At 39.4% G+C, this 27,997-nt stretch overlaps 1 protein-coding gene across 1 annotated transcript; it reads left to right on the forward strand.

Annotated features, from left to right (window-relative positions):
* The first annotated feature begins 34 nt into the window (after positions 1 to 34).
* Positions 35 to 27,968, forward strand: NUFIP1 (nuclear FMR1 interacting protein 1). The gene is made up of 10 exons (XM_019756959.2): positions 35 to 465; positions 2,746 to 2,828; positions 3,655 to 3,753; positions 4,664 to 4,726; positions 5,385 to 5,461; positions 12,027 to 12,119; positions 14,824 to 15,017; positions 20,335 to 20,451; positions 26,092 to 26,324; positions 27,670 to 27,968. The coding sequence occupies exons 1-10, from the start codon at positions 78 to 80 to the stop codon at positions 27,784 to 27,786; spliced, it is 1,464 nt and encodes a 487-aa protein (XP_019612518.2). The 5' UTR covers positions 35 to 77; the 3' UTR covers positions 27,787 to 27,968.
* Positions 27,969 to 27,997: the final 29 nt, after the last annotated feature.

Below are 27,997 nucleotides of genomic sequence, written 5' to 3' on the forward strand. Positions count from 1 at the left end.
TGTACTTCGCCACAACGGAAGTGACGCATAAATCGTGTTCCCCATCCGCACGCTGGATTCCCTTCCTGGCGGCGGGCATGGCTGAGCCGGCTGGTGGTTTCGTGACTTCCCCGGGCTGGTGTGCAGCCCCCGAGCTGACCCCCACGTTGGGGCTTCTCAGCGACACTGCGCCCCTGCGGGACAATTGGATGCTCTGGGCAATGTTGCCGCCACCACCGCCGCCGTCGTCGTCGCCTCCCGCAGCAGGGTCAGAGCCAGCCTCCGAGGCGCAGCTCCTCGTGGACACCCGCCTGCACGCCCAGGTTCTTCCCGGGGCGCAGCCCCACTTCGACCCCCAGTCCCGCCTTGATTCTCAGCCTCAAATCAACGGCCAGCCTTCCTGGAATTTCCAGGCGTCGACATCATGGTACTGGAGACAGTCTCCTGGTAGTTTTCCTTGGCATCAGAAGCCCCACAACACGCCGGGTAGGCGCTTACTCCTCTCTATACACCCCCTTACCTTTCTTCTCCCCTTTTCTCTCCCATTTCTCCTCCCCCCGCCTTGCACTTCTGATTCTGCGTTGCACTGTGGGAGTCTGGTCATTAATGTCTCACAATTTGCCCGACAGGAGTTTTCGTCGCCTGTTGATTCAGTTTAGCAGTTATTTGTTGAGTTCCACGATGTATCGGGAACTGGGAATGTAGTAGTGAACGAAACATACGAAAATCCTTGTCTGTATGGAGCATATAATCTCTGGTGTAGGAAGACAGACAAGATGAAGCAGTGTGTGTCAGACGGCAGTGAGTGCTGTGGAGGAGATAAAGCGAAGAAGGATAGGTAGTGCAGGTTTAAATGTCAGTGTTAGCCATAAGGAAGGTGACATTTGAGCAGGGACTTCAGGGAGGGGAGAGACGAGATGGTGGTACGTCTGGGGGACGGGGATACAGGCCGAAGAAACTGCAGCTGCAAAGGCCTAGAGGCAGGAGCTGCAGATCAGAGTGGAAGCCGGTGTGGCGAGAGGGGACTGAGCCCGGGTTAGAACTGGAGAAAATCGGGGAAGAGGGCAGACCTGTTAGGGCCTTGTAGATGATGGGACTTTGGTTTTTCTTGTTGTGATATGTGTAGTGCAGGGGAGTGACATGATCTGATTTATATTTTAAAAGGAAAAGTTAATGTGACTACTGATGGGAATTGAGTGGAAGGGAGACCAGTTAGGAAGTCAATTGCAGTTCCCCAGGTGAGAGGTATCAGGGCCCTGGACCAGGGTGGAGCTCAGGAGGTGATGAGAAGTAGTTGGATTCTAGACGTATTTTGGAGGTAGGGTTGGACCAAAACGATTTGCTGGAGGATTGGAGATGGGAGTGAGGTAAAGGGGAGACAAGAATAATTTTCAAGTTTTTTGCCAAACAAGTGGGAGGGAGGATGTGGGTGGAGCAGATTTGGACAGAAGATCAGGAGCTGAGTTTGGAATATGTGTGTGTCAAGTAGACATATTAAATAGGCAGTTGGCCAGTAGTTTGTACTTTCAGGGGAGATTTGTGGCTGGAGCTGTAGACGTGGGTGTCATCAGTATATAGATCATATTGAAAGCCATGAGATTGTTTCCGTAAAACCATTCTCTAACTCCGCATATGATTCAATTTACATTAAATTGAACCCAAACCAGTGTTTACTGTGCACCAAATGCTGGGAATATGAGTGTGCCTAAAGCAGTCCTAAGTCAGGTGAGATGGGTTCATAAATACCGGGGGTGCCAAAAAAATGTATACACATTTTAATAGATGTTATCTATATATTACTTTTTGAAGTTGAATTGCGTAGCGATGTATAGTATGATCTTCACGCAAACGATGGCGTTAGTCAAATGAATGCTACCACCATTCATTGTATTACAGTTTTAATACAGTTCTTTTCTTTTCTTAAAATGTGTATACATTTTTTTGGTACCCTCTGTATAAATCACAGTACAGTGTGACTGGTGATGGAGCCATATAGATGGTGATTTCAGAGAGTGGCACAGTTGGGAAAAGGATTTGGAAGAAGTGTTTTGGGAGATATTTAGTCAGAGATACTTTTTAGGTGGAAACAAAGAGGTGTCAGCACAAGGTGAGTCCTGAAGATTGCAGTGTTCCGGGGTGACTGAAGCAGCGTAGGGGGACGGTGTGGGAGAAGGGTGATAAAATAAACCGGGATCTCATGAAGGGCTCTAGGAAGTCATTTGCAGACTTTCAGCAGGGTTGTGACAATTGGAGGATTATTTTTGTGGTGTCAGTGTGCAGGGTCTGTTGGAAGAAAGGACTTAGGAGCTGGAAGGCAATTTGGGAGGCCGTCCCAATAATCTAGATGAAAGGTCAGGGTTTCAGAGTTGGGTCATGGCAATAAGAAAAGAATCTGAGGGAAAATGTATTTCACAAGGTTCTGTTTTCCTGGTTAAAATTGATGGTCAAAGACCTGTATTACTAGAGGTTTTACTGTTTACATTTCTAATGTTTGAAATAACCACAAGGAATTTTATCGGTTTAGCTTGTCCATTACTTAGACGCTAATGCATTTGTGGACACTTAGTCTTACCACTGTGCATTAAGTTGAAAAATATTTATTTGGTAGACCAGTCTTAATCTTTGTTAATTTGTTCAAACTGCTATTCTTCCTAGAGGAGGTAGTTTACCACTCTTCCTACTCAAGTACTTGTGACATGCTACAGCAAATAAAATTTTAAATAATTGTATTGTTGTGAATATTTATGGATCTCTTTTTGTTTTCAGTTAAACATTCTTATCTGCCACGAAACTATGATGCAAAGTTCACTGACTTCAACAGCCCTCCCAGTAGAAAACAGAAGAAAAAGGTATTTTTGAAGATGTTCTTAAACAGACCACTTTGGTCCCTATCTTGCTCTTTCCTGTCTTGTGTTGCTGTCATAACTCTCAGTGTTTTGTCTCCATTACTGATGCAGTGGAGCCTTGCTATAGTAGGATCTTTAAGGATCTTAACTGTAAGTAAACATTTCAGGCAAAATCTTTTTGAGAAATAAATGGAGAAATTATAGAAAGTGAAAACATTGAATCCATTTCAGTGTAGTATTGAGTAAATGTAATTCAGGATTATGATTACAGATGAATAAATGTTATTAAACCTTATATCAACATTAAATAACTGAAGACCATTTCCTATGTGGTTTATCATTGTAATAATCCTTTTGTTTTATGTTTAGGCATAAAACTAGCAAATTGGCAATAAAAAATAATTAATCTCTACCTAAATTATTCTTTTTTCTCCTTCTGTGGTGTATGCATGTGTATATAGTATATATTTATATATAGTTGTTTTTCCTAAGAGGTGAAATGCTGTTTTTACACTGAATATTTATTTTTAGGTCATCTTGACCTATGCTCTAAGTCCTAATTAGATTACTACTTTACAGTCTACTCACTGTTTATGTTAGCTCTACTCAGATTTAAAATTTTTTGTTGTGCTTGGCTCTTCCTAATATGTTTGCTAAAAATAAAAGAAACAGAATTGTCCCTTCATTAGAAATGTCTTCAGGAGTTTCTCCCACATATAAGGGTAATGTGAAAAATCAAAATATGTATTACTAGAAGGATAGTTATATTTTTATTATTGATTAAAGATATTTCACCAAAAACCTAAAGCCTCTTCATTTTTGTTTGCAGAAAAGAAAAGAACCAGTTTTTCACTATTTTTGTGATACCTGTGATCGTGGTTTTAAAAATCAAGAAAAGTATGAGAAACACATGTCTGAACATACAAAAGTAGGTTTTGTTGGTTGTTTTGAAATTTATTTAGCAAAATGGGTAGATTTGGTAGAAATTCTGAGCTGCTTTTCCTTAAAAGTTTATAGTTCATAGAAATGTTCGATGACGTGACAAATTGGGACAGTGACCCTGGGATTTGCAGTTGGAGGGTGGGGAGCCCAGCACTTCAGGAAGAGGTAAGATGTCAGCAAAGAAGGAGGCCTGGCAGCTGTTAGTGTGTGGGGGACGCCTCTGCTTTCTCAGCGGGCTGGTCTCCCCTGCAGGTGCTCTGGGCACCTTGTGAGTTCCCTTCTCTTCAAGGCCGCCCTTGGCCATTTGACCGCACTGTGTAATGTGCCCGGCCCATCACACTCCAGGGATGCACTGGACCTTATTAAGTGCTTAAAAACGTTTTTTTTATTTAGAATATTTGAGAAGTAAAAAAGTTAAAAGAAAGTTCTTAGTTTGGAAAAGGTTCTTTCTTAGTTTGTAGGAATGCCCCTCAACTCCAGGAATAAATACTTCACAACATTGCTGATGTCATGCATTCAAGTGAAGTCACTGATACGTATTATTGTACGACTGTGTTTCCCCGAAAAGAAAACCAGGTCTTATATTGAGGTTTGCTCCAAAAGACATTAGGGCTTATGTTCAGGGGACGCCATCCTGAAAAGCATGCTAGGGCTTATTTTCTGGTTAGGTCTTATTTTCAGGGGGACACGGTATGTACTGAGTTTGTCATTTCTTTTTAATGCAACTCTGTTTTGGAGTGATCTTTGTTTTGCTAGTAACATAACTATGCACTGCTAACAGCACATACATAGGATGACCATATAATGAATGGGACCAGAATGTGTCTGTTTATGTAGTAATAGGGTATGTTTAATATAGAAAACATTGAATAGTCTTTTTTTAAAATCTTTTACAGTGTCCTGAAGTGGATTGCTCTTTTAGTGCACATGAGAAGATTGTCCAGTTCCATTGGAGAAATGTAAGTTCTTGTGGGTTTTTTTTTTTTTTTTTGACACATGCTCTTTTTTTTCATTGATCTGTTATCTTCACAGCTCTGCATTTATATAGCCTAATAAGAAGTAGCATTCATGCAGTACTTTGTACTTTATAAAGCATTTTTACATCTATTCAATTTTATTCTCACAAACCACTGTGTAAAGTAGATACATATTGGCCTTATTTAACAGATAAAGTAATGATTTGCCCAGGGCCTCAACACTGATTCTTGCACTTGAGTCTCTTAACTCCAAATTCTATGATTGTTTTTCTACACCGTGTAGCTTCAGATTGTTTCAGGTATTCATTATTTCTTTAGCTACCTCCCTCAATTTTGGTTGTTAGATCATTCTTGTGGGTATTTAATGTCAGTTGAGAAATGGGTGATATATTTACTTTGTAACCAAAATTGTTACTCTTTTTCTTATTAATAACACTAATCTTAATACTCAGGAAATTATTCTTGCTCCTTTACAGGAAAGGTCGTAAGGATGGATTAAACCTGCTTACTTATTTTTAAAATGATCTTTGCTAGTAACTTTACTGTTGGGTGCAGAGTCTCCATTATCCCCGGTAGGACTTGAGATGCAGTCAAAAGCATAAATATGCTTCCTGATGTGCAGCAGGCTTTTTCCCCCTAGATGCATGCTCCTGGTATGAAGAAGATCAAGTTAGACACTCCCGAGGAGATCGCAAGATGGAGGGAAGAAAGAAGGAAGTGAGTAAAGAGTTTAGAACTAGTGAAATAACTTTCCTTTACTGTGGCAAGGCTGAGTACTTCAAAATAATGACTTTGCTCCAGCTGCAGCTTCTAGAAAATCGTACCTTCTCCATCTTTGAAATTCTTCCCATTGCTTTAGCTCTGCTGAAATCCTGCCACTTCGGGGATGTTTCCTCCATCTGCCTAAAGGAATGTCTTGCCCTTCTTTGAATGTGGTACCTGGTATCTCCTCTGCCTCTTTAGCATAGATGTGTCTTATTATGGTCGTGTTGATGAACTTCTTTGCATATGTGTCTTTTAAAACAATTAACTCACAGGCTTTACGAATGTAAGAACCGTCTTTTACGTCGCTGTTTCTACCCCATGGTGCCATAGTTGTAAGGGGTGCTTCTGAATGTTGCTGTATATAAATGGAGCTGGGAAATACGTTTATTATGGGTGTAATTGTATTTTAGTACGTAAAAGTAAGTGGTTGGAGAAATCTTGCTGAGACTCAAGTTTTGAACTATACTTTTGTTGTATTTAAAGAAATTGGGCACAAATATGTTCATCTGATTAATAATTGTGGTTGTAAATTAGTAATGTAACTAATAACTACTTAAACTGCTGTGGATTTGAGTATGAACTTCTCACTACATTGGACAGAATTCACTGAAACAAACCCAGTTGATTGTGTTGAATGCAGTGTTTTCTAAAGTAGCTTTCCCCATATGAATGTGAACTCTGCCCACTGTGGTTTTGTGCAATGTGTGCTTTAAAGGAAGAAATTCCACTGGCTAGAGTCTTAGGAATTTGAAGATACCAACTAGCTTAGCATGTGTTTATCTGAAGTCCCTGGTAGAAGATTAGTTTGATTTTCTAATGTTAGTGAGAAATCTCAGCAACTTTTGAATTTATGTTAATGCAGGTGATATGGTATCTTTAAGTAACTTTTTGACAATAGTTCAGCTTGAAAATTACAGGTAAACATTCAGTATATGAAGAGGCAAAGATTTTATTCTGTGTGCTGGAGGTCACTGAAAACACATGGGAGTAGACTCTTGCCTTTTAAGACTCTCACTGTAATATGAAATGTAGGATAAATATATGTGATGAGGCCACGAGACTGCAGTCAACTGAAGCAGTAAATTTACCCATTAGGAATAACAGTGTCTGGTCAGGGGGCACTTGGTATCTTTGCAAGGCAGGGCCATCAGTTTGCTTTGCCAGACGTGTAGGAGGTGTAGTGCCTGCGCGCGCCTTTCTGTTCATTTCAGGGCATGTTATACATATGGTGAAATTTACCCCTTTGAATGCTCAGTTCTGACAAATGTATGTATTAGGTTGGAGCAAAAGTAATTGTGGTTTAAAAGGTTAAAAACAATTGCAAAAACCGCAATTACTTTTGCACCAACCTAATAGTTGTGTAATCACCACCACCGTCAAGATACAGAAGAGTGCTCTGGCACCCTCCCACCCCAACTTTCCCTCATGCCCTCAGTGTCAGCTTTTCCCCCCGCCTTCAGTCCCTGGCAGCCGCTGGTCTGTTTTCTGTTCTGCATTCATACCTTTGCAGAGCATTGTATAAGTGGAGTCATACAGTCTGTAGCTTTTGAGTCTGACCTTTTCACTTAGCACAGTGTGTTTGAGCTTCGTTCATGTTGTCTCATGGAGCAGTAGTTTGCTCCTTTCTGTTGCTTTTATTCTGGTCCGTTGCGAGGATGTCCCACAGCTTGTTTATTATCCATTTCCAACTTGAGAGACCTTTGGGATATTTCCAGTATTTGGTGATTACGAATAAAGCCTTCATTAACATTGATACACAGGCTTTGCTTAGAACTTGGGTTTCCATTTGACTTGGGTAAATACCTGGGAGTGGGATTGGTTGGTCATGTGAGAAGCATATGTTTACCTAGTCTCTAAGAAACTGCCAAACCTTTTAGGAGGTGAGTGTTTAAATCAAGATGTGCCCAGTTAGGCATGGAAAGCATTCAGGTTAAAGAGGACGGCTAGAATACAGTGGTGCTTGCATCCGTTAAGATTGTGCTCCAGGAAATGGAACAGCAACCTCACAGCTGCGGCTTAGCATGGAGGGGTGGATTTTTCCCAAGTAGGAAAAGTCCGGGGCTAGTCTTGCTGCTCAGCAGCACCATTCGGCACAGGTTTCGCCTGTTGCTCCGTAGCAGGTGGTTTTCACCGACGTGTCCACCAGAAGGTTCCCGCATATCCTAATATTAAGCCCACATTCTAGGCAGGAAGAAGAGAACAGCGCAAAAGGCACACATAGCCAAGTTTGCCCCTTCTCATGAGGGAAACAATAGCTTTGCTTTAGCTCCAACCCGGACACTGCCATGTAGTTCTCATTGGCTAGAAGTAGGTTGCATGGCCACCTTTACTGACAGCTGAAGTTCAACACTCTAAGTGATATTTAGAAGCAGCTCTAGCCTTCTGAACAGGATTACAAAGAGGACCAAGTGTTTAATATGCTTTTGGTGATTCGTTTTGTGTGGGATAGGTGGGGCCAGAGGGGAGAGAGTCTAGCTGCAGGTTCTAGAATGTAGACTGAAGGTATGATTGTGACAGTGGACAGAGGACCTTGGAAGAAGATGGGATAAAATGGATGGCATGCGTAAGTGAGGTTACAGAGCGGTGAGATTATGAAATGCTTCAGGGGAGCGAGGATGACAGTTTTGCATGAAGTTGTTTTGTAGCTGTGATGTTCTGAAATTATCTTTGGTGCTCGCTGAATCCATCTGATGTTTTTCCACATCTTGTTTCTCTAGTTCTCGCTCTTTAACATATTCAGACATTTCTCTAAGTGTCCTTTATTAATAAAAAGTATTAATAAACATTTCTTTTGGTATATTTGGTAGATTTCTCAAAAATACACTCACATTCTTGCCACTAACAGTTTTTTAAAAACCTATTATGAAGATACATTGACTTTGTAAATTTCTGTTTTCAATTTTTTAACAATGTTGTTTAAACTCCTAAAAAGTAAATTTCACATCTTCGTGGCAGAATTGTCTTGAATTTTATCTTTCTTGTGGAAGCTACATTTTTTTCTGAGGAAGCCACTGCATTTTTTGACATGCAGGAAAGATAGACTTTGGGATTGGTATGTTAGGAAATCTTGTAAAAGATTTTTCATGGAGTAAGAATTTTAGAGCTGGAAGAAAATGCTAAAGTTTTGTTTGGTGTGTTGCTTCTTTAAAGAAAGTACATTTTTGCCTTTATTCCTTCATCTTTATATTTTTCAGATTAGCCAAACTCCAAGGTGCCCACTGTATTTATTTTAAAACTTTAAGGCTTTCCACTAATAACCTGCAAAAAAAAAAATAAAAAAAAATCCCACCAAAAACAAAAAAAGAAAAGATTCTTAATTCTTGACCTATGAGGTACAAATGCTGTATGATTTGACATTAGGGAAAGCGAGTGGTAGAGGTTTGCTTCTAAACCTCAATTTTAGAAACCTCGAGCCGTGTTTTCCAGCCGATGGGAGCCCAGCAGGTGGAGCAGTTCTGTGGTGTTTATTTCAGCAGTTTCTGCGGCTCTGCGGAAAGCCTTTGAAATTGTGTCCCCAGTTCTTTCAGAATTCCAACAGAGGGGGTCTGCTCCTAAAGAATGCGCCATCCTTTTGAAGTTCCGGGAGACTTTGAAATAAAAATACAGTAGTGTGGCTTACGTTGAAGCAGGTGTGGTTCAGTGAGAATAGAGGGAAGGTTTTTATGGAGAACAGGCTTAGGGGAGACGTCAGTAAGTGGGTGGTAATTTGGGGATTAGGGCAAGAGTTAGAGTATAAAGTAACCAGGATGATATGTGCTAAGATCATGGTTGGCATGGTTTTGCCCATTTATTGACTCTAGTGCTTAAGGGTTGTCACTGGAGGCTTAGGCATAGGCAAGAGGAATGAAAAGAAGAGGGGAGAGAGAGAAGGAAAGGGGAATGTGGTTTCAAGGCCAGTGCCGCTCGGGGTATTGGGGAAAGACGGAAGCACAGGGAGAAGGGGGGTTTTAGCAGATAAAAACGGAGAAGGCCACCATGAGCACAGCACTTGTCGCAGTCTTTTTAACCTCGTAACATCCATTCTCTAATAGGAGCTGACTGGGCTAAGGTTTATCTGTATGTAATTGTGCAGCGTAAGACAGTTGTGATTTTTTCCAGCATCTTTGGATTTGTTCTTTCCAGTGTACTTTAGGAACTCGATCTGTGTCCTTTATCAAAGTTCCAGACTTTTCCTTATTCCAGTATCTCATTATTACATTGCTGGAGGGGTTTTCTGTTGTTGTGTATAACTCGGTCTTGTATTTCGGGTATCCCTGTTTTGTGATAATTTGCTTTCTAATACCCTTGTTTTCCTTAGTTTTTATTCTTTAGGTTCTGCATAGATAAAAATGGTATAAATTTGGGGAGAGGGTTTTATTAATTTGAGCAAAATAGAATCTTACAGCTTTGCAAGGGATATTGAAAGATTCCTTACCTTTAGGAAAGTGATACTTTAATCTGCCAGAGAAAGTGAGTTGTTTTAAGACTTCCACCAAAGGAGTTTCCTCAACTTTCTTGATGTCTGTTTTAAGGAATTCTTTTACACCTCACCTAAAATCTACTTGCTGTAACACGTTTCCGTTCTTTACCATTGAGAAGCACTTACGTAGCATCTACTTGCGTGCATGAGGCACCCTGGTACCAAATCTTGTTTAGCACATGGCCTGACATCATAAGGGCCTGTAATACACAGGAGAAAAATGTTGCAGAAACACAAGTAGTAAGAATGAGCGAATCTCAGAGATGCGAAGGGTGTTGAGTGGCTGTGCATGACATGCCTAGACGCTGTGGGGCCTGTGAAAGTCAGCGCCTTTTTCTTCATCATTTCTGCTTCTTCATAGTCTGTCTTCAGACTGAGAAGAGCTGGCTACCATCCTCTCTGTGAGATCGTTTATTGTCGCTTCTCTTCTAAGGGCTGCAAATAGTTCCAGTTCCTTTCATCTTTCGTCAGAGGTTTTATTTTTCATCCTGTTAATCATCTTTGAGTCTCTTCTGAATGCCTTCCAAGTTTTATTTTTCCTCAGCCCTCCTTTTCAGTTTAGAAATACGAAACTGAACACAGTGCCCTGAGAGTTTTCTGACCACTTTGAGTATCGTGAGAGGAAGGTTTCACACTTGAACGTGGGCCAGAGTCCATTTCATATAACCTTAGATTATGTTTGCTTTCCAAAAGTGTAGTCATGTGGTGCTGACTGGCTGTCAGATTTTTATCTCCTTCTGACCTTGATCTTTTCCTTTTAATGTTTATTTATGGCTTGTGTATTCATCATCTTTTATTTATGGAGTTTATTTTTCTTGGCTGGTTAGATTGCTTTTCAGTGTCCTCATTGAAATTCATTGCCTTTTTTCTGATTACTTCACCACTTACTCAATGTCATTTCCATTCTTCTCTTCCAGTGTGGCCAACCAATAGGCTTCATATCGTCTGTGCTATTCAAGCCAGTGATGCAGATTTTTAAAAAAGAAGGAGGTAGAAACAATGGCAGAACACGATTTGTTGATGTTTCTCAGAATTTACTCTGATGAGCAGCCCAGATGAGTGGTAGCTGCTATGTTCCCCTGCTTCTGTGCTTTTTCTCCTTCTAAGATCTGTTCTCACCACCAGAGTTTGGTGCCTGCATCGCCATACAACTGTGCCAAGGAACAAAGAAAGCTTTGTCCGAGCAATTCATCTTGCACACTGCTGTCGGATTTCGTCGTAGTCACTGCCTTGTACATATCTCTCCCTGGGGGTAACTTTCAGTGGCTCGCCATCTCAGCTGAGTTAAATATAAACTTCGTAACCTTCCATTCAGGGTACATTTTGGCCTCTGCTTCCCTTTCGGGTGCATTGCCTGTAACTGTGTTTCATACAGACGGAAGCACTTGCCGTTCCCTCGATTGCTCACACTTTCTGAGGCCATGGTTTATCTGCATTGTTTGCTGTACTTAGCGCACTGACGCTTTTCCTTCTGATTTCTGCCTACACCACTTACGACCAATTTCTCTCATGTTTCTTTCTGAATTTCTCCAGTTCAGTATGATCTTCCCTTCCCACCCTCCAATCTGTACATTCTTTGGGGTACTTACTATATTTTGCCCTTTGTCAAAGCTGTTTATGTGCTTTTCTTACCCTTCCTGGTACACAGTCTTTTCTGAGAACTGTCTCTTCTTCATCTTGGTGACTTTGGATGTACCTAGTACCAATTTGCATAAGTGATTGCATAGACTTAAACATTTTTTTCTTACAGTATTTATGGGCACACACCAAATAGATGATTGAGATCAGTTTGAGCACAGTATATAATACTTTTGATTTAAATTCTGGTGTAAAGCTCCTTATGTACTCATAGACTGGTAGCAAAGTTTGTGGACTAGCAGGTGGTCGAGAAGGAATTAAAGGTTTTATAAATTTTGTATAAAGGTTTATATAAATTGTAGTGATTTCTGGTACTAATCGTTCATTAAACAAAAATTGCTAAATACAACAATTGCTTGATTATGTAATTCAAGTTGTATTCTAGAGGCCCTTTTATAATATTTTGACTTCGTTTTGTAGAAACTACCCAACTCTGGCCAATATTGAAAGGAAGAAAAAGTTAAAGGAAGAAAAGGAAAAGAGAGGAGCGGTATTGACGACGACACAGTATGGGTAAATTCCTTAAAATTGTTTGCATTCTCACTGCTTATTTTAAACAAGTATACTTATAAATAATAAAAAGAGCATACACCGAAATCTTAAAATCTCTACACTCTTAATTTCGAAATCTTTGCTTTTGTAACTCTTTTACTTAAAAAATTGTTTTTTCTTTCTTTTTTTTTTCTTTTTATTGGGGCAGAGGAACAGGACTTTATTGGGGAACAGTGTGTACTTCCAGGCCTTTTTTTCCAAGTCAAGTTGTTGTCCTTTCAGTCTTAGTTGTGGAGGGCGCAGCTCAGCTCTAGGTCCAGTTGCCGTTGCTAGTTGCAGGGGGCACAGCCCACCATCCCTTGCGGGAGTTGAACTGACAACCTTGTGGTTGAGAGGACGCGCTCCAACCGAGCCATCTCAGAGCTCAGTGGCAGCTCAGGTCAAGGTGCCGTGTTCAATCTTAGTTGCAGGGGGCGCTGCCCACCATCCCTTGGAGGACTCGAGAAGTTGAACTGGCAACCTTGTGGTTGAGAGCCCACTGGCCCATGTGGGAATCAAACTGGCAGCCTTCGGAGTTAGGAGCACGGAACTCCAACTGCGTGAGCCACTGGGCCGGCCCCTGGATTTTTTTTTTGAGAAGGGTTTTTTGTTGTTGTTGTAGGATGGTGGAGGAGGGTGGTACTGATAAGCTTTAAAATTGAAAAGCTTTAAATATGAAAATGCAAAAGTTCTAGAACAGCTAAGAAAGTTAGAGTGATGGCGATTGTAGTGTTGGCAGTGCCACAGACACATCTACTGATAAACAGTCACCTGACTTACGACAAAGGTGGTGTAGTGCAGTGGGGGAAGGGTAGCGTTTTCAGCCTTTTCCTTTTAAACTTTTGTGTCTGTATATTTAAAGTGTCTTTGTAGAATACATAGTTTGATCTTATTTTTTTAATAATCCAGGCTGAAAATCTTTATTTTTTAGCTAGGATTTAGTTTATTTACATTTAATGTTATTACTAATATAGTTGGTTTCGGTCTACTATTGTCCTTTTTTTTTTTTAAGTTTCTTTCTTGCCCTCTTTTGGATTAATTAAATAATTTTAATATTCTGTTTTCTTCTATATTAGCTTTTTAGTCGTGACATTCCTAATCTCTTCACTTCAAGTGCATCTGCATTTTTATTTACATTATACTCTGTGTAACTATTTTTAAGTGTTGATTAAATAAACTTTACTTTTAAATGATTATCAAACAGTGGTGTAACAGAACTACTCCCTCAAAGGTGGGTGGGATTCAAATACATACTAATTATACCACGTTTTCAACGATTGATCTCAGCAGTTACGGATTAGCCTAAGTCATTACTCATTAGTGATTACCTTGATGATAATCATTTGGAAGCCAGCTGTGCGCAGATGCAGGCGGCATATCTGAGTGGGCTCAGGGAGAGCGTCTGAGTGGGCGCCTAAGGAGAGTGGCGTCTCCTCATTGTCTTCGTGGTGATTGGGCCACAGGCAGAAACTCTGTGTGTTTTACCTTTATTGAGGTATCAGCCTAGCATCTCTGGGTGGACACTGGAAATTGGTCCATGGTTTTCTGCAAAATTTGGAGTATATTATGTGATATTTTGGAATGAGGCTCTGTAAAGATTGTGGTGACTCTAAAGGGAACCTCTGTTTTGCAGAGATGTTAACTAAATATGTTGGGTTAGCAAATTATTTAGAAAATGGTATGATAATAACTATCATTCATTCAGGGCCCAATGTGTTACCTTGTTCTACATGCAAAGCACTTTATAGTCTCTCTGTCTCTGTGCTTCCCATTCTACAGATGAGGCAGTAAACTCAGGGATATTACTATTGTCCAAAAGACACAACTAAGTGGCAAGATTGGGATTTGAGCCCAGATTTCTAATTTCTATACTCCTAACTGCAGCCTCCATGACTACTGAAAAATGAATTTTACCCAATCAATAAGTGACAAATTAGGATAAACACGTGTATCTTTGTGAAAACTCAGCCTCACCAAAGGATACCTTATATTGTCTACTGAGAATGTATATAATAAACCTTTTCTTAGTGGCCTTTTTTCCTACACAGTGTACATTAGATTGTGCTCACATAAGTATTTGTTTTCCTTCTAAGAGGTGTAATTGTGGTGATTGAGCGGGCACTTGGTTTGAGCTAGCTGTGAAATTGTGCCTAGTCTGTATCTTTAAGTTTATCTCCTTAAAGTGAATAGCACCTGTCTAATCAATTTCAAAGAGTTGTCTTGAAGGTCAAACAAGGCAGCGTGTTTGTAAATGCTTCAGAAACTTTTAAGTCTCCTTAAAAATGAGTAGACAAGAGTTAATGTACTTTATAAAGTCTAAGGAAGACTTCTGTGCAATAGGAATGAAAGAATGCTGCCAGTTAAATCCCCCTGCTGTTGATTATACAGCATAGCCCAGGTTCAGAGGGGTTAAAATATGAGAGGAAATGTATTCCTCCTTGGAATCGATAAAATTTGGTATATTATGCTATGTTATTTTAAAGTTCTTCCATAGAGTTCTCTGTCTTTGGAAGCCATTGAATTTATTTTATTCTGGTCTCTTTAATGCACTAGGCTACAAGTAATTGATTGACAGCTAGGTTTCTTATGCATTCAGTAGTCTTTTTCAGATTTTTCTTGAAAGATGAGTGCCTTTTAGATTAAGAGTTGCCTTTTCTTTTTTTTTTCTTCTTTTTTTTGACTCTAGCAAGATGAAGGGGATGTCCAGACATTCACAGATGGCAAGGATCAGAAGTCCTGGCAGACATCACAAATGGAAAAATGACCGTGCTGGACAGAGAGAGGCCATTGCATCACGCAATGGCTTGTGTGATTTGAAACCTGAAGGTCCCCATGCAGCAAATGCAGACCCTCTGGGTGTTTTGGTGAACACAGATTCTGGTGAGTAAACAGGAAAGCAGTACAGACAATGATGCTGAAGTTGCTTCTTCACAGCGTTGTTTGTGGAGACTTTCATGGCAAACGTAAAAATGTGGAATGATGTTTTTGTTTTTATTTTGAAAAACAAAACATTGTCGAAAACATTGTTTAAGGACATCTTTTCTGAATCTTGGGGATGGGTGCATGAGCCAGGCAGGATGTGGAAGAAAGATAATATATGATGGATAATTTCCATAGTATGATGTAATCTTGAAAATACTCTTCAGATTGATCTGAATGTATTGATGCTGTAGATTCAAATTTGCCCAATTACGTGAGTGTTTTCCCCACCTATAAAATAGTAATCCCAACGGGGGCCAGTGTTACTTATGCCACTGAGCATGAACACAGTCTCTTTGGGCAAATAGTACTAATTCACTGTGTCTGAGTAATACTGTTCCTCCTCAGAGCATAGACTGTATTTCTATGTGTTTATAGTTGATCCGTGAATTCCCTCTAGAACTTACGGGGCAAGTTTACTCTTGCTGATCAGTTGAAAAATTAAAGGGCCAAATGCTGCTGTCCCATACGGATATCATTCAGCCTCTGAGGCTCCATTTCCCCTTCTGAAAAATGAAAACATACATGTAGATATTTTGACCACCTTTCCTCCCGGTAGAATCGGGAAGCTTCATCTAATTGCACGTGCGTCCTCTTCTGCAAAGGAGTGTTATTAGTGAAGAATTAAGTTGTAGAAAGAAGCCAGGTGTAAAGCTTTTACAAGTGCTTAGAGTTGGGCAAGATGTTCAAAGGATGATTTTTTTTTTTTTCTGTTTTCATTTCAATAAGGATTTGCTCAGTTTCTCCATTTGGCTTCCCCAGCACTATAGTTCAGAGGAATCTCTCCCTGCCTTCCAGAAACTGATAGTCTGGTGATAATTTTTAGATAATTGTATTCGTTTTTTGGTTAGTGGGAACATGATATGTATGTATGAGAGGTGAAATTTACCCGAAGGAAAGTGTCACTGGTGTTTTAACAGTAAGAGAAATTATTTAAGCTGGTATTTTATAGTCATTTAAAATTTTGATTTTATCATCTTCATTGCTACTATGTTTATGCTATTTTTAGTTTAGAGAGATGTTTTGGCTGTTTTTATGAAAAAGTGAGAGAAGTTTGTGGAGTGGAGTATTATTTTGTCGGCCAATATAGGTGCCTTCGGCGTAGTCTTTCTGGGATAGCTGCTAAAAATGTTAGAACTGCTAGTAGATCCGAGGGACTTTGGGAACAGTCTTTCTTTTGAGATGAAAAATCACTACGGAGGATGTTTTGATCAAGCCAAAAGGACAGTACCCCTTTTCAAAGTGTTACTGCCATTCTCCAGTTAAAGGAACTGGGGCTTTTTGGAGAAATGACTGGTGTTGGGATAGGGAGCATACAGTGTGAGCCCAGAGCATCTCATCTAGTGCCCGGCAGTAAGAAAGGGCTCAGAAACGACAGGATGTGGGCATGTAAGAAGGACACAGGGACCAACTGGCATGTGCTCCCAATATCCAAAGTTGGAACAATTGGAGCCACAAAATATATAATAATAGATTATAATCCAAAGAATAAAATAAATATCCATGAGTCCATACTGATAGAAATAAATATGGGGCAGGAAGCACAAATCTTTCATATAGAAGAGTTTCAGTTAATTCTAGAAGAGATGAAGGAAATGGAAAGTCGCCATTAGAACACCATATCATAATTGTTTCAGGAAAGAGCCACTGATGAATGGTAAAATTAGTGGTAACACTTTAAGGTAAAACGGTATTTATATAACCTCAAAATATCTCCCTCAAATATTAATGAGCATATCTCCAAAATTCGTTAATATTCCTTACTCTAAGAGGTGGAGTTTAATTCCTATCTCCTTGAATGTTGGCTGGACTTAGTGACTCATTTCAAGAAATAGAATAATGAAAGAGAAAAATAGTAACGTTATGTGGAGAAGCCAGGGAGACCATCCAGCGATCAAAGTTACATTACTAGTCATGAGTCATGTCAATATCACGGGCCCTCTGACATGATGGGAAGGCGCTGCTTAAAATGAATAATCTTAGTTTAACCGTCAGAAAACACCAGACAGACCCACGCTGAGCGATTTTCTACAGTAACTGACCGGTAGTCTTCAAAAAATGTCAAGTTCATGAAAGACAAGGAAATACTGAGGAATTGTCCCAGATTGGAGAAGACACAGGGGAGGAGGCATGATGACAGAATGCAATGTGATATGCTGGGTTGTGTTCTGGAATGGAAAAAGGACATTTGTGGAAAAAGTGGTACAATTACAATCCAGTGTGTAGTTTAGGTAGTAGTATACCAGTGTTAATATGTGGTAAATGTACTATGGTTCTGTAAGATGTTAACATGGGATTTGAACTTGCCTATATTCATGCAGCAGTTTGTTCTTCAGATATTTGTTGAGCACTTATGACCTGTTCTGGGCTCTGAAAGCCAAACCCTTTCTCTCCTGTAGCTTATGTTCTGGTGGGAGGTGGTTATAGTAAATAAATGTGGGTTGATGTAAACGAGGTGAAGATGAGCAAAGCGAAGTAAAAGGATAGAGAACGGTGGTTGGAGAAAAGGATAATTTATATGACCAGTGAAGGCATCTCTGACAAGGTGACGTTATGAAACCTGAATGAAGTTAGGAGCTGCTACCGAGGGGATAGCTCTCCAAGCAGAAAAAGCAGCAGGTGCAGACAGCCCAGCGTGAGAGCACACTTCAGATGTGTTCAGGGAACAGCAAGATGGGTGTGAATAAGCGGGGAAGGAAGTGGTAGTATTTTAGGTAAGAGATAAGTGAAGGCCAGGTCAGGTGGGGCCTTAGAGGCCAGGAAGGGATGTGGCTTCTGAAGGGGAGCGCGTGATGTGGTTACGTTTATGTGTTTAGGAAGAGAATAGAATAGAATAGGGGGCAGTGGGCAGGGTGGATCGGGGACATCTTTTCGGAGGCTGTTAGAGTTGTCCAGGCAAGAAATGGTGACTTAGACTGGGGCTGTAGTAGTGGAAATAATGGGAAAGGTATGATTGTGGGTATATTTTCAAAAGAGCTGACAGCGCTTGTTGATTGATTGGAGATGGCGTTTGAGAGAAAGAAGAGGCAAGGATGATTGCTAGATTTTGGCCTCACCGGGGAGGAGGAAGAGCTGGTATTTACTGAGATGGAGTCTGCTGGAGGGCATGTTTGGAGTAGAGATCGAATTAACAGGATCAAACAGAAATCGCCAGCAGTATTAGTACGGAGACTGTTCATCCCATTGTTGGAATGACGACAGGCCAGCTGTAGTATTGCTGTTGGACCTGTTACTAACCTTTGAGCTGCCCTTTGACCTCTGAGTAGTGATGTTGAATGGGCAGTTAGATTATTCTGGAGTTTAGCGGGAACGTGAAGGCTGGAGGTATACATTTATGATTCACTGGCACCTTGATTTTAAGATTTGAGGTAAAAGGAGATCATAGAAGGAGGCATAAAGAGAAAAGCACGCTGAGGATTGGAACCAGGGACACTCGAGAATTCTGGAAGTTGGTCAATGAGGAGAATTCAGTAGGGAGACTAGGAAAGGGGAGCCAAGAGAAGGGGTTCTGGAAGCCACGTGAAGAAAATGTTTTTAAAAGTAAAACATGATTACTGTTGAATGTTGTCACTAAGTTAAATAAGATGAGAACCAAGAAATGACCTCTAGATTTGGCAACACAGAGGAAGCAGGTGAACCTGCAGAGAAAGTCTCACTCATGTGGGGGCCTGATGGACAGGTTGGGGGACACTCGGGAGTGCGTCGGGCAGCTGCAGTTTCGGGCGCTGGTGATTTCCCTGCTGACTTACATGGAATTGTTTGGAATTTTGCTGTAAAAGGGAACAGAGAAATGGAGCACTAGCTGGAAGAAGACATTCATTAGCATTATTACTGATCAAAGCACATCTTGGGAGGCTGGCTTCATTATAAGAAGAGGACTTTACATCTGTGGGAGATATTCTAGCCCACTAGGTAAAAATTGGGATCCGGAGTCACATAACCAGGACTTAACTTTGACCCAGTTGTTGTATAGTTTTGTTACCTGAAGGGAAAGTTTCTCAGATTCTCTGAATTTGAGTTTCGTTGCCTGTAATTAATAGTGAAAGTGATGATACCTAATAAGGATGAAATGAGCTTGTGCTTTTGCAGAACACTGTATTGTACTCTTTGGGCCTTGGAAGGCCTATCCTCATTCAAACAATTGGATGAGCAGTCTCTGTACGAATATTGTTGCAGATTACTGTTTAATCCACTAATTGTATGTACACATACATACTACGTATGTTCCTTTCCCTTTATTAATCCAGGAGAAAAGGTGATGAGTTAGCTTAAAATTGACAAGGAGCAGTTTTTGGAGGTGTGGCGCTGGGCAGTGTGCATGGGCAGGAGAGAGGATTTAACTGCAACCAGCGGAAGGTGGTGGCCCCACGTTCATGTAAAAGTGGACCCCGTTTCCCCTAGACCGACTTAGCCCACCTTAAGTGCTGTCTTGAAACATATCATGAAGGTTGTGGGTGGAGTTGGTTCATTACGTAGATGAGTTATTTACTGTCTTCATTCTTTAGTCAGGCTTTATTTTTATTGGTTGTTTAGATTTAAGACATTTTTAGAGCTGCCAAAAAGAAACATATTAGGTGGTGCTGTGGGGCTACAAGTAGGCTCGCGAGGCTCTGATCAAACACGTCAGGCTCTCGTGTGCTTGGCTGGTTTGCTTAAGTTCGTAGAAGTTCTAAATAAGAAGACTATGGGCAGATTAATTTCATCAAAGCTCTTTGACTCAGCCTTTATCTATAGAATGGCTTAAATATTCTTTCTGTCCTGAAAACCAGCTTTAAAACAACAGAAAAGGTGGATATGTGTATATTTTATTCCTGAATCTAATTTCCAGTCAGTGATCCTAAGCCAGTGAAATAATGGATTGGGATCACCGAGTGAAAATTAATGAGATTAATGAATACCATAAATAAAGCAAACAAAGTAATAGCAAAGACTGTAATTAAATGAATCTAAAGAAGGCCCAATTCCATAACCTGTGGAGCACGGTACGTAACTGAGCTGTGATAGTAGCTTCCTGTGTCTTCACTTTGGGGCGAGCAGCTCTGACCATGAAGGTTTAAACCAAGGAGAAAATTTTCAGGCCTCCTGGATTTCGTTCTTGGGGAAGAATTAGGAAATGATCAGAAAGTACTCTCTTTTCACTAACACGTGAGGGAGTGGGGGACTGGTAGATGTTTTGAGTATCCTGATTTACTCTTAGTTCTTTGCTTTTCTTTTTCAGAGTCTGATAAAGAGGAGAAACCCCAAAGCACTGTCATACCCAAGGAAGTCACGCCCGCCCTGTGCTCACTGATGAGCAGCTACGGCAGTCTCTCAGGGTCAGAGAGCGAGCCGGAAGGTCAGCCACAGCCTCGGGTCTTATGCTTGGGTTTGTTTTGCTGCTTTTTGCCTTTGACGTATCAGTAGCATCCATTCCTGTGTGTATCAGAGGAAACATGTGTCCTGCACATTCTTTATTCGATCTTCAAATTCCTTTTTCATTTGACTTTGGAATTAAAGTAAACATGCAGTAAAGGAAAGCTGGAGAAACGGGGAATGTATTGCTATTCTGGGAGAAAAAGGCAAATGATACAGTGAAAGAATGGGAAGAAGAGAGAATATTGACTAATGGAATTGAAGAAAACTCTAAAAGATACAGCAAAGAAAGTTATTCTCTTCTCTCTGCTTTCCACAACCCTTGTCTTAACATGCATAGCAGCTTTTGCAGGTGGGAGGAGGTCCTTTATGACAGAGGGAATGATAGAATTCCTTAAGTGTATTGAGGGCCTTGCTCTAAATACAGAGCACATTTACATAAATGATGTCATTTGGGGAGCACAGGGGCCCTCTACTTGGGGTTGCATTACTGCATGTGCTTTAAAGTTTGGAAACAATGGAATCCTTTCAAGAGTCTCTGTGAGACGCGTCTTACCTTTAAAGATGATGATGAGCCAGCTTAATCTCCAGCATCTCTGTTAGGGCCACCCGGTAAATGAGGAGGCCGCTGAGCTGTTGGAGTGTGGCTGGCAGCCCTGAGCCTGGTGTTTATATGGTAATCAGGCATGTGTCGTGACTGAGCCTGTGTCCTGCTCTTGGGCAAATCTGGCTGCAGGGCCATTTTCTTTAGGCTTCACCAGCCCTGAGAGAGTTCATGGATGTGAATCTCAGGCTAACATGAGTAACCCCGGCAGGAGCGGTCCTAGTGACCGGAATGTAGGCTCTGAAGGTGAATAAGTGGAATAAAGGGAAGGTTTCACTGCGTTTGGACAATGATGTCAGCACTTCTAATGTCGACTAGGCTGGAGAGCGTGTTTGTGCAGTTGGAAGATGGTAAAGAAAGAAGAGTTGGGTTTTAATAAGAAATATAATGTTTAGATCTGTCTGTAACGTAGGAATGTTTTCTTCTTTTTTTATGGGCTATGGCTTACTATGATAGCTGGTTAAAAGCTACTTGAATCTTGAAATGGAAACTACTTTGGCTTTATCAGAGTATTCCTTAACAGATGGTTGTCTCCTCTTGTTTTTTCGTGTTTTTTTTTTTTTTTTTTAATTTTAAGAAAAACAGTATTTATTTCTTTACTCTTGTTTCCAGTGCACTGATATGAAGATGGAGTTATTCTTTAAACACATATTACCTTACCTGCTTATCAGTTGTATTTATGACAGGTGATAGCAAAGAAAGCTATTACGAGATTACTGAATCCCACAAAAACAAGTTGTATGAATGCTTTCTTCTCTCTTAAGATAAAACATTTAGTACTTTTATACTCATGTCTTCATTTTGAGGCTGCCACCATTTTTTACGGAGAAGGAAGAAAGGAAACTGGAAGGGATCTTTGAGGACCCACCACTTCATTTCATAGAACCTTAAGCTTAGAGAGGATAAGTTTGCAAAGCTAGTACGTGGATGAGCTGATGGAAAGCCTAGGTTTAGGGACCTAAGAGTCTGAAAAAGCCAACTCTATTGCCTTCCACTGTCGTCTTCCTCTAGGTGGCGTTTACTGTCTTCCTGCATAGCCTTTTCTTAGCGATAACAGAGGACATTATCTGTTAAAAGATGTGTTGGATTTGGTGTGAATTCATTTTGACTAATTGTCAAAAATGCCCTGCCTTAAGGAAAAGCCTCTGCTTCACGTTCTTAAACCTTGTGAATTATTTTATGTAGTTTGAATTCAGCTTTATTAAGCCATCCAGGTCACTAGCACATTTCTAGCTTTCAGTGTTAATTTTGGTCTGTAGAACAGGATATTGACACAGGGACTTCGGAATAAATAAACCAAGGAAATGAAGTGGCCTTGTCTGAATTATGAAATAGTATTTAGAAGGCTGCTTATTTAAGTGGATTCTAAATGGAGAGAAGCAGTCTGATTCTCACCAACATTAACAGTTGTATGTATCTTCATAGTTAAGATCTTTCTGAGCTTAGGGATTAACAGAAAAGTGTATCAGAAAATAGAGGATCTTAAACATGAGTAGTGCTTTTCCAGAAAGAGTTTTAAACAAGGAAAGTGTCCTTCAAGAAAGACTGAAGCAAAAGAAGAGGCTGTGTTTGGTTCTGGGACCATCAGAATCATTAAGATACACATAGAAAAGAAAATTTCAGTGATTAGCATTTTCAAATGGGTTAGTTTGATATCTGTCCTGGGTTTTGCATGTTGGTTTTTTGGTTTTGTTTTTGCCATATTAGAAGTTAAGCACAGTTTTACAATTCTCTAAAACTGTTGTTTTTTCAAACTGATTTGGCTGTGACGGGACCTCCAAATCGAAAACTCGTTCAAAAGGCCACAGACCAAAAAGAGTGATTTAGATTTGAAAAACTCAGTGGGTGTACGAGGTGTGATCAACAAATACAGTGAGTGTTTAAATTTAAAAAAATTATTACAGTAAAAGATACATTGTCATAAATCCTCCTCAAAACACTCCTCCTCACTTCAAACACGCTTATCCCATCGCTGTCACCACTTTATGAAGCAGTTCTGGAAGTTCTCTTTCGTGAGTGTCTTTAGTTGTGCTGTCTTGGCTGCCTCGAGGTCCTGAATTGATTCAAAACCTTTACCTTTCATGGTCATTTTGATTTGGGGGAAGAGCCAGAAGTCTCACGGTGCCAGATCCGGTGAACAAGGTGCATGAGGACACACCGTAATGTTTTTATTTGACAGAAATTGCCTTATACTAGAAGTGACGTGTGACATGGAGCCTCCCGTTGGGATCACAAAATACAATGAATGCTGCTGCCGAGTGCCATCCAGAGGAAAGGCAGGGATTTTCAATATGGGAAATGGTGCATCGAACCTTAGTAACTGTGTGTGACAAGTTTCAGCTTGTTTGGTGCAGTCAGTTGGGTGTGAGCTATGGTTGAGAGAAGGTGTGTTTTAAAGTGTGCCATAAATCATCCTACATCATGACAACGCTCCGTGTCACACATCGCTTCTGGTATGGGAATTTCTGTCAAATAAAAACATTACAGTGTGTCCTCATCCACCTTATTCACGGGATCTGGCACCGTGAGACTTCTGGCTGTTCCCCAAAGTCAAAATGATTCAGGACATCGAAGCAGCCACAACAGCATAACTAAAGACACTCATGAAAGAGGACTTCCAGAACTGCTTCAGACAGTGGCAAGAACAATGGGGTAAGTGTGTTCAAAGTGAGGGGGAGTATTTTGAGGGGGATTAATGGCAGTGTCTTTTACTGTAATGAAGTTTTTAAAAATTTAAGCAACATATTTTTGTTTATCACACCTTGTACACTGATTGATTTTCAAATGTCAAACCAACCTTATAGTTTTGGGATAAAATCTATTTGGTTATGGTATATTACCTTAAAGATTTTTGCATCCATGTTCATGAGGGTTATTGGTCTGGGTTTTCTTTTCTTGGATTGGCTTTGTCTGGATTTGGTATAAATTGGGATCTGTTTTCTTCACCTCTTTTTTAAGGGTTTGTGTAGAATTGCTAGCATTTTTTCTTGTTTGTACAATTCACTAGTGAAGCCATCTGTATCTGGCATTTTCTTTTGGGCAGAATTTTACATTATGAATTTAAATTTCCTTAGTTGGTATAGGCTATTCAGATTTTTTACTTTTTCTTGAGTCATTTCTAGTAAGTTGTGTTTTTCAAAAGAAATATTCTGTTTCATCTACGTTGTCTAACTCACTGGCACAAAGTTATTCATAATATTTTCTTGTGATATCTATATGATCTACAGTGATATCCCGTCTCTGATTCCTCATATTATTAATTGGTATTTTTTCCTTTTTTCTTAATCAGTCTTGCTAGGTATTTATTAATTTTATAATTTTTTCAAGGAACCAACTTCTGGCTTTGTTGATTTTTCTCTATTGCCTATTCTAATTTATTGATTTTTCACTCTTTCATTCCTCCTCACTGTGTACCTCATTACAGTGGATGCTTAGATAATTGAGTTTAAAATTTTCTTCATTTCTAATATGAATAGTCAAAGCTACAAATTTGCCTTCATGAATTGCTTTAGCTGTATCCCACTAATTTGACACATTATGTTTTTATCTTTATTTCAAAATATTTTCTAATTTCTCTTGTGATTTGTTCTTTAACTTGTGGTTTATTTAGAAGTGTGTTTAGTTTCCAAATGTTTGGAGATTTTTCTGGATAGTTTTCTGTTAATTGATTTTACTTTAATTTTTTTATCGTCAGAGAATATCCTCTGTATACTTTTATTTTTTTCAGTTTATTGAGACTTGTTTTATAGCCCAACACAAGGTGAATGTTCATGTGAACTGGCTGTTGTTTGTCAGTTTGAGTTGATTGTTAGTGGTACTCAGGTCTTACATATCCCTGCTCATTTTCTAATTGTTCTTCAGTTACTGAGAGCAGAGTGTTCAAGTCTCCAACCTTAATAATGGATTCATCTATTTTTCCTTTCAGTTTTGTGAGCTTTTGCTGCATGTGTATAGACACTCTGTTGTTAGCTGTTACTATGTTGTCTTCTTGGTAAATTGATTTTTTACAATTATGAGCTGCCCCTCTTTGTCGCTGGCCATTCCAGTTTTCATATGATTGGTGTATGCATGGTATCTTCTGCCGTCTTTTTACTTTTAACCTGTGACTTTATATGGGCGGTCCTTGCTGTGCACTGTTCCTTGGTAACTGAGCATTAGTCTCAGTTCAAGTTGTACAAAGCAAGGACTACCTACAATTTAAGGTATTTTTTTGTAGACATTGTGTAGTTGGTCTTCCCTCCCCCCTCCAGTCTAATCTCAACCGAGCCTTTTGAGTGGGATATTAAAACTATTTACATATATTGTAATTATTGATATCACGGTTTGTTTCTTTTTGTCTCATCTGTTTTTTGTTCTGTTTTCCTTCTATGCTTGCCTTTGGAATAATCCTGTATTTTTAGGGCAATGCAGATGTTGGTTTATTAGTTGTACCTCTTTGTTTTATTTTAGGGAAGTTGGTCTAGAGTTTATAGTACGCAACCTTAACTTATCACAGTATTCTTTCAAACAATATTATACCACTTCCCATATAAGTCAAGAATTTATAACAATATACTTAACGTTTTCCTCTTCCTTTCCTTTGTGCTATTATCATAGATTTTATTTCTACTGATGTTATAAACCCCACAAACATTTTTATTATTTTTGCTCTAAATAGTTACTATCTTTAAAAGATTTTTCAAATGAGAAAAAAATGTCTTTGTATTTATCCGCATATTGACGGTTTCTGGCACTCTCCATTCTTCATTTCTGTACATCCAAGTTTCCATCTGGTATTATTTCCATCATCAGGATCTCTTTCTGTAGCTCTTTGTGGTAATCTCCTTAAGTCTTGGCAGTTACAGCTCCCAATTTCAAAAAAATACTATAATACATTGTAAATGACTAGTTTCAATTAATAAGTAGCCAGTATTATGTCTGGGGGAACGGGAGGGATTATTATGGTATTTTGGGTTGTTTTTGGAAGGCTTCCCTGTTTTTTGTTTTTAAATTTTTGTGTTTGTTTTTTATCACAATTAGAAGTTCCCATTAAGACTGAAGCAGACATTCTGGCAGAAGACCAGCTTCTTCATAGCGATACTCCTAAGAGACCAAGTCAAGATGTTAAAGAGACTGCTAGAAATTTCTCAGAAGCCAAGTATGACAGCCAGAAGAAAAGTTTTAAAAAGACAAACCCTAAGAGGAAAAAAGATTATCACAACTATCATACGTTATTTGAACCAAGAACACACCATCCATATCTCCTGGAAATGGTAAGTGAGTTTTCTTTACATTCTGATCTTTGTTGCTCACATCAGGAAGGTAGAGCCACTGGGTTTGTCTGCGCATGCGTGTGTGTTTTTTAAGGTTTCTGGAGACATGCTTCTAGAAGACTCATCTGTGTGTCTTAATTCTGGAGCTGCATTTCACATATGGCTTGTGTTTAGTAAATAGGGAATAATTACAATATCGAAAACTGCTTAAAATAAAAATCTAGTTTTAACTGGTAATGAAATGTGCATTGAGGTATACTGACACTTTTAAAGTTTTCTTTGAAAGCACAGCTAAACATAAGAGCAGGCTGAAAGGAGAGAAGGGTTTTTATGTGTTTGTTTTGTGCATTATTGGCTTTATTCTCAGTGCGGTATGCTAAAAAAAATCTGTTATCTTTCTTCAATTTATAAAACGAAAGCAATGCATCTTTTGATTCTAAGTAATGGACACGAGGCTGTTCAAAGATCCAAGGCTTTCATGTCTACCAGTGATAGAAGTAGTCCAGATTTCGTAGTGGAGTTGTAAAACTGTTGACATTCTGTGAAAAGTCTGTTTGGTTTCGCCTTGTCACATAAGTGCTTATGTTGTAGCTCAAGTGTTCTGTGGCTGCACTCAGGGTTACGTGGAGACATAGTTGCTTCTCATAAACACGGATCTGACATGGACTCTGTTTTAGAAATTTCAGTATTGTATATGGTAAATGGCATTTTTAAAATATTTACCTTATAAGTGATAGATCAAATTATTTTTCCTCTGAAAGTTCCTCTGTGATGTTTCCGAACTCCATTAATGACATCGAAGATAAATTGAGTGGTCACTTTATGTTTTTTGGTGAATCACATACGATTCCTTGGTTATATACTTACTCTGAATACCAGGGATTTTTTTAGCTTTATTTTAGTTACAACAAGCACAACAATGGGAAGGGATAAAAGTACAGGAATGGTGGGATTTTGATCTGTTAGTTCTATTACTATATTTATTGTATCTATTTTATCAGTTTCTACACTGTTTACAGATTTGGGTTCTGTAGGATCTCTTTGACGTAATTTTTTAGATTAAAGAATTGCAAACTTTTAAACCTATTTTTCTTGTCCCTTGTTAGATACACCTAGAGAGGACCCCAAATGTTAACATTTGTGCAGTTTTAAAACCTAGATAGTCTTGGTGTACATTAAAAGGAATGCTCTTGCATCGTTTTTTAGCAAAACAATTAGTAAATATGATACACATCTTTATTGTTCTGTGTTCTTTACATGAGGAAGGCGTGTACACAGTATTGTAAATGGTGTTTCTTGGATATGTTTCATATACTCGCTGATCTCTTTTTTTATTGTTTTATAGCTTTTAGCTCCAGACATTCGCCATGAGAGAAATGTGATTTTGCAGTGTGTTCGGTACATCATCAAAAAAGACTTTTTTGGACTTAACACTGACTCTGTGAAAACTAAAGATGTTTAGGTGTGTGATGTTTCAGCTCTCATAACTGAAGCGCGTAACAGTGCCATCCTCAAGTTAGGGCGGGAACTTTCTAAAACTGGATTCGTAATTAAATTGTAAGTCTCAAGTGATTCTGTGTTGGATTTTCAAGTCTTTTCTTTGAATTGATGCAAATAAATACATAACTGATTTTTAAGACGGTATCTGTGTTGTTGGGATTGTATGTAATATT

Source organism: Rhinolophus sinicus, linkage group LG04, assembly GCF_036562045.2.
Source record: "Rhinolophus sinicus isolate RSC01 linkage group LG04, ASM3656204v1, whole genome shotgun sequence".
Classification (NCBI taxonomy): Eukaryota; Metazoa; Chordata; class Mammalia; order Chiroptera; family Rhinolophidae; genus Rhinolophus; species Rhinolophus sinicus.